Here is a 6,670-nt window from a genome sequence, read left to right as displayed (position 1 = left end):
GATTACAAAGCAGTTTCCTCTGGAGAGGCCTATTTGACAGCTGAGGTGGACGCACCGCTTGGGAGACTGGGTTTCCTGCCAGGGACGGGCTGGGCGAGTGTTACATCTGTCAGGGCAGGAATGTCTTTCCAAAGAATTCTCCTTGATCTGGATTAGATATCTCCTGCAGGCCCACGCTCGCCTAGGCTCATACTGCAGCAGATACAGCCTTGCGGCAGAGGGCATTTTCTGTCTGATGTCTAACTTTCCCTATCTCACTTGCGAAGGGGGAAGCACGTGCCATTCTCTTCACAAGAGTTCTTCCATTTTATTTTGCTGGTAGGTATATTTTATTGAACTCAGGATAATAGTCTTTGGCTTGAGCAGCTTGTTAAATGCCAGCATTGGGATTGATCATTTTCTGCTGATTCTGGTATCTGAGAGGCAACGATATTCTGGGGAGTTATACTGGATCAATTGCATGGCTGGGAGAGATTTTAGACAAGATTTGTACAAGTACTCTTCTTCAGGTTACCATTTTGAAACATTATTTTGAGGAGTATTGAGATATACTCAACAAGCTACACACAGATCCCTGGTATCTGCCATTTTCTCTGTTAAATTTCCTGGCATTTCTACTGACTTTTCTGCTAATTCATTTGATTATGTAGGCCGAGGACTTGCAGGATGTGCTTACATTGAGATAGCAAAGAGCAGCTCTAAAATGAACCACTCCTTCATAGTTTCATAGTTTCTAGGGTCGGAAGGGACCTGAGCAGATCATCTAGTCCGACCCCCTGCCATGGCAGGAAAGAGCACTGGGGTCAAATGACCCCAGCAAGGTGTTCATCTAACCTCCTCTTAAACACCCCCAGGGTAGGGGCCAGCACCACTTTGCTTGGCAGCTGGTTCCAGATCCTAGCCGCCCTGACCGTGAAGTTGCCTCCTGATGTCTAGCCTAAATCTCCCCTCTGCCAGCTTGTGATCGTTATTCCTGGTCACTCCTGGCGGTGCTCGGGGGAACAGGGACTCCCCCAGTGCCTGCTGGTCCCCCCTGACTAGTTTGTAACAGGCCACGAGATCCCCCCTCAGCCTTCTCTTGTGGAGGCTGAACAGGTTCAGGTCCCGTCGCCTCTCCTCGTAGGGCCTGCCCTGTTGTCCCCTGATCATACGAGTGGCCTCCTCTGGACCCTCTCCATGCTGTCCACATCCCTCCTGCAGTGTGGCACCCAGAACTGGACGCAGTACTCCAGCTGCGGCCTGACCAGTGCCGCACAGAGGGGGAGGATCACCTCCCTGGACCTGCTCAAGATGCACCTGTGGATGCACAACAAGGTGCGGTCGGCCTTCCTGACCGCGTCCCCACACTGCCGGCCCGTGCTCATCTTGGAGTCAATGATGACCCCCAGATCCCTTTCCGCCACCGTGCTGACAAGAGGGGAGTTCCCCAACCTGTCGGTATGGTGCCGGTTGTTCCTCCCCAGGTGCATCACCTTGCACTTGTCTGTGTTGAAACGCTTCCTATTCTCGTCTGCCCACCCCTGTAACCTGTCTAGGTCTGATTGTAGCCTGTTGTTTCCTTCTAGTGTGCCCACGTCCCCCCACATCTTAGTGTCATCAGCAAATCTGAACAGGGTGCTTTTTACCCCCTCATCCAAATTGCTGATGAAGATGTTGAACAGTACGGGCCCGAGTACCGAGCCCTGGGGACCCCCACTGCCCACGTCCTTCCAGGTTGAGAAGGACCCGTCCACCACCACCCTCTGGGTGCGGCCCTCCAGCCGGTTGGCGACCCATTTGACTGTGTGGGTGTCTACGCCACAGCCCCCCAGTTTCTTAATGAGAACAGGGTGAGAGACGGTGTCAAAAGCCTTCCGGAAGACCAAGAAGACGATGTCCACGGCTACCCCTGCATCTAATGATCTGGTGATCTGATCGTAGAAGGCCACCAGGTTGGTCTGACAGGACCTGCCCCTGATGAACCCATGTTGGTTGCCCCTAAGCATGCAGTCCCCTGCTTGCCCCTCCTGGATGTGTGCCAGCATAATTTTCTCGAACAGCTTGCCTAGGATCGAGGTGAGACTAACTGGCCCATAGTTTCCCGGGTCCTCCTTCCCGCCTTTTTTGAATGGGGACCACGTTGGCCCTCTTCCAGTCCTCTGGTACCTCACCAGAGCACCACGAGTGCTTGTAAAGTTGTGCCGGGGGACTTGCAATGACCTCGGCCAGTTCCTTTAGAACTCTAGGGTGGAGATCACCCGGGCCGGCTGACCTGAATACGTCCAACCCCTCCAGAAGCTCCCTAACTAAATCCTCGCTAAGCGGTGGCTCAGGTGTACCTCCCCCAGGGCCCGAGGGGGGCCCAGCAGGGAGGTGGCTGTTTCGGTCCCTACTTAGGAAGACGGAGGCAAAGAAATCGTTAAACATGTTAGCTTTGCCGTCTGGTGTGACGACCAAGTTTCCCATTGTGTCCTGCAAGGGCCCCACATTACCCAGGACCTTCTTTTTACCCCTACGTATTTAAAAAAGGACTTCTTATTGTCCTTAATCTGGGAAGCCAGTCCCAGTTCCATCTCTGCCTTGGCCTTCCTGACTGTCCCCCTACATCCCCGAGCAACTACAGAATAGTCCTCCCTGGTGATGACCTCTTCTTTCCATTGGGTGTAAGCCTCCTTTTTAGCAAGGAGACATTCCCGGATGCTTTTGGTGAGCCACGGAGGCTTGTGTGCTCTCCTGCTCCCTTCGATCCTCGTTGGGATTACCTCCCTTTGGGCTTGGAGGATCGTCTCCTTGAGGAGCAACCATTCTCCTTGGACACCCGGCTCCCCTCCCCTCCGGGACCTCAGCGCTTCTCCAACTATCCTCCTTAGCTCATTGAAGTCCGCCCTCCTAAAGTCTAGGGCCGCTGCCTTACTGCAGGCCTTTGCCACCTTGCGCTGGATGGTGAATCCCAGCAGGCGATGATCGCTGTCGCCCGGGTGGTCGAGCCCCCACAACCCCCTCACCAGGTCGTCGCCCGTGGCCAGCACCAGGTCCAACAAGGCATCTCCCCGGTGGGGCTGTGCCCCCCCCGGGTTAGATGGAGGTCCTGCACTCTGGCCAAGAACCGACGTGAGCGGTCAGACCTGGCCAACTGCTCTTCCCAGCAGATGTCCGGGAAGTTCAGGTCCCCCATGCTACCACATCCTTAGCCTTCACCACCTCTGTGAGCTGACCCAAGAAATTCTGGTCAAGCTCTTCTCCCTGGTTGGGGGGTCTGTAGTAGACTCCCACCGTTAAGTCCCTTTCCCCTCGACTGCCTTGTACTCTAACCCAAAGCACTTCAGAGTGCCCCTCCCCTGGCTCCTTGCTAATTAATGAGGATGTGTATTCCTCCTTAATATAGAGCACCAGGCCCCCACCCCTCTTTCCTATCCTGTCCCTCCTGTACAGCCTATAGCCCTTCAGTTTCCAACTCTCACACTATGTGTGCGAATGTCAAGGTCTGCTCCTGGAGATAAGAGACAGCAGGAGAAATCCAGCTTCCATGTTTGTAAGTCAGTGAGTTTCTAGCTCTCCTGGTTGTGGGAAAAAATCTAGAAATGTGACCCAGGGAATAAAAACTCAGAAATCATAGTACAGGTACAAGGAACATAAATATATGTTTTTAAAAAGGACCTTACCATTTCAAGGCAATATCATGATTTTGAGGGTGGGGGTGGGGTATGACTCATGTTTTTTTATGTTTAGACTTGGCAATGCTGGGAACAGTGAGCAATTATCTTTTATTAAACCATGTGGAATACCACAGGGAGCAAACTGCATTTTACTCTCTGCTGTTTTATCATCACTCAGTGTGTTGTGCAACAGCTTGGATTCAGCCGCACTTGAGCAACTATCAGTTAATAACAGGTAATCTTCCCCATTTGCTCTGAATATAGCTGTACCTGCCTTGGACTAGGCATCTCACGTGTTTTCAGTGGAGGCTCAGCAGATTTCAGACTTCAGTAGCAGTTCTCAAATTTGGACAGAACAGGCCATCTTGGGCTCTGCTCATATACTTCTCAGCTGGTTACCGTGGATTATTTTTAGCACATCCACCCTCGTACTGCTTGGTATTATGGAACAACATCCTCTGCACATTTCCAACAATTTCATATATGTCTGTCAGTGGTGTCAAACTCATGTGACCTCGCAGGCTGCATGACTGGTGCGGGGCAGTCCACAGGCCAGATCAAGGCCACGGACCCCCAGCCTGCATGCCTGGTCCAGTGCATGGGACTTGGGACCCAGCCCCAACAAGTGCCGCAGGGCCGGACGGCACAGTGTGCAAGTCAAAGGGGCAGCACCAGAGGCTGGATGGCGGGGCTCTAGGGGCCAGTAAGCCCATGAGCGGTATGTTTAACACCCTTGATCTACATGAAGAGACCTGATAACCCTCATGTAGCACTCCTCAAGTTGCAGCAAGGGAGGTTTAAGTTGAATATTGGAAAAAACGTTCTCACGAGGAGGGTGGTGAAGCACTGGAACAGGCTCCCCAGAGAGGTGGTGGAGTCTCCATCCTTGGAGGTTTTGAAGCCCTGGGTAGACAAAGCCTTGGCTGGGATGATGTAGTTGGGGCTGGTCCTGCTTTGGACTAGATGTGACCTCCTGAGGTCCCGTCCAACCTTCATTGTCTGTGATTCTATGTTCTGACACGGTGTCACTTTTACTTCGTTCTTGGCACTTGCTGCATTTAACTTCATCAACTGTCAGTGCTTCAGTCAGATTTACTTTAAAACACGTGTTTTTCAAGACCTTCATGTCAGAATCATAGAAAATTCAGGTTGGAAGAGACCTGAGGAGGTCACATCTAGTCCAACCCCCCGCTCCAAGCAGGACCAGCCCCAACTACATCATCTCAGCCAAGGCTTTGTCTACCCGGTTCTTCAAAACCTCCAAGGACACAACCTGAAGGAGGTGCAAACCCCCTCATGCACCAAGCAGCTGTGCGATTCTGTCATCAGGTCCAGAGGTCCAGGGGGTGCACTCATCCAGAACGATTTATGCTCTAAGAGGCCCATGAGCCTCTTTCTCTGTTCACAAGCCGACAGTGGCCAGCCGCTCCGTGGCCAGCTCTGCTGTGCGGGCTGGTTCTTGAGCGAGCTGGTTGTCGTGCCAGCGCCCAGCTCCCTCCAAGGGGCGATTTGAGGCACACCCAGTGTGAAGCCTCCCTCCCTGCACCCCAGCTGCTGCAGGCGCTGGCCCTGCATATCACCCCAGCAGGAAACGCCTCCAATGCCCCCACTTGCCCCGTACAGAGGGAGGTAACGGGCACTAGGCCCTGGGGGACAAGGGGCACTGGGCCTTTGGGGTAGGGGCACTAGGACCTGGGGGGCAAAGGGCAGTAGAGGCAGGGTTCCCCCGAGCATTGCCAGCATGCACTAGGCACTGGGGAGGAGGGACACTAGGACCTGGGGGAAAGGGGCAGCACAGGGATCCCTCCCTGGGCACCCACGTGCGCGCGCACCCACCTGAGCAGCACGTGGCCCGCAGACAACCCCTAGGGGGCGCCGCCACGGCGGCCTCCCCTCTGCGCCTGCGCGCTGCCCTGCGGTGACATCACCCCCTCTCCCCCACCTCTCCCATCTTGAACCAATCCGCTGGCTCCGGCCCCGGCAAGGGGGCAGGACTTCCTCCCCCCAGAAGTCCCGCCCCGGCGCGGCGAACGTCCAGGCGTCGTCCCCTCGTAACGTCAACGCGTCAACTCCCTCCGACGTCGGCTAGCGGCTGCGCGCGCAACGGCTGTGAGGAGCCGCCTGAGGCGCGTCCGCGGAGCGAGGCGAGGCGAGGCCGGGCCGGGCCGGGGGATGCGGCCGGGGGCGGCGAGCGCCTGAGCAGCGGACCGGAGCCGGGGCCGGGCCGGGAGCGAGCGACCGAGGCCGAGTCGCCGGGGCCGCCATTTTGTGCCGCCCCCCCCCAGGCGCAGGCGGGCGCTGCAAGGCCCGGGGAGCGCGGGGCCGGGCCGGGCGGGCGGGGGGCCCCATGGCGAAGAAAACGTACGACCTGCTCTTCAAGCTGCTGCTTATCGGCGACTCGGGCGTGGGCAAGACCTGCGTGCTCTTCCGCTTCTCCGACGACGCCTTCAACACCACCTTCATCTCTACCATCGGTGGGTGAGCGCCGCTGGGCTCCGCCCCACCCATCCCCCACCGAAAATGACCCCTTTCAGCTTCGCTGCCCCTCCCCCACCAGGGTCTGATGCCCCCTTGCTGTTCCCTTCCTCATTGCCCCTCCCCCACCGGAAAATTACCTCTTTTCAGCTTGTCTGACCCCCCCCCCTTGCTGTCTGCTTCCTCACCCCTCAGTCTGACCATCCTCCACTGGGAAATGCCCAGATCTGATCCCCTCCTGTTGTCTTCTCCAATTCTTCACCCCCCCCCCCCCCCAACAAATGATCCCCTCCCTCCTCAGCCTGACTCCTGCCCCTCCCCTCACATTAGGATGTGATGCCCCCGTGCCATGCTGTGGTTCCGCCCCTTCCCCACTTTTCAGCCTGAGCCCCACAACTGGGAAATGACCCGGGTCTGGTCCACTTCTATATACCATGATGCTGCCCTCCTCCCATAAGGGTTTGACCTTCCTGTGCCATGCTGTGCCCCTTGGACACTGCCCCTCAGCCTGGCCTCACACTAGGAAATGATGCTTCCACCATGATCTGACTGCCACTCCC

The 6,670-nt window shown here is 56.1% G+C and overlaps 1 protein-coding gene across 1 annotated transcript in view; it reads left to right on the top strand.

Annotated features, from left to right (window-relative positions):
• Positions 1 to 5,647: 5,647 nt before the first annotated feature.
• Positions 5,648 to 6,670, top strand: part of RAB10 (RAB10, member RAS oncogene family) — a 90,908-nt gene continuing 89,885 nt past the window's right edge. The window contains exon 1 of the mRNA XM_090031185.1: positions 5,648 to 6,109. Coding sequence (XP_089887311.1) covers positions 5,983 to 6,109 — 127 coding nt within the window. The 5' untranslated portion in view covers positions 5,648 to 5,982. The remainder of the gene's footprint in view (positions 6,110 to 6,670) is intronic.

The sequence above is a fragment of the Crocodylus siamensis genome, chromosome 1 (assembly GCF_052110815.1).
Source record: "Crocodylus siamensis isolate JL-2025a chromosome 1, ASM5211081v1, whole genome shotgun sequence".
Classification (NCBI taxonomy): Eukaryota; Metazoa; Chordata; order Crocodylia; family Crocodylidae; genus Crocodylus; species Crocodylus siamensis.
The sequence above is the reverse complement of the archived record's forward strand: the minus strand, read 5'-3'. Positions and strand labels throughout refer to the sequence as shown.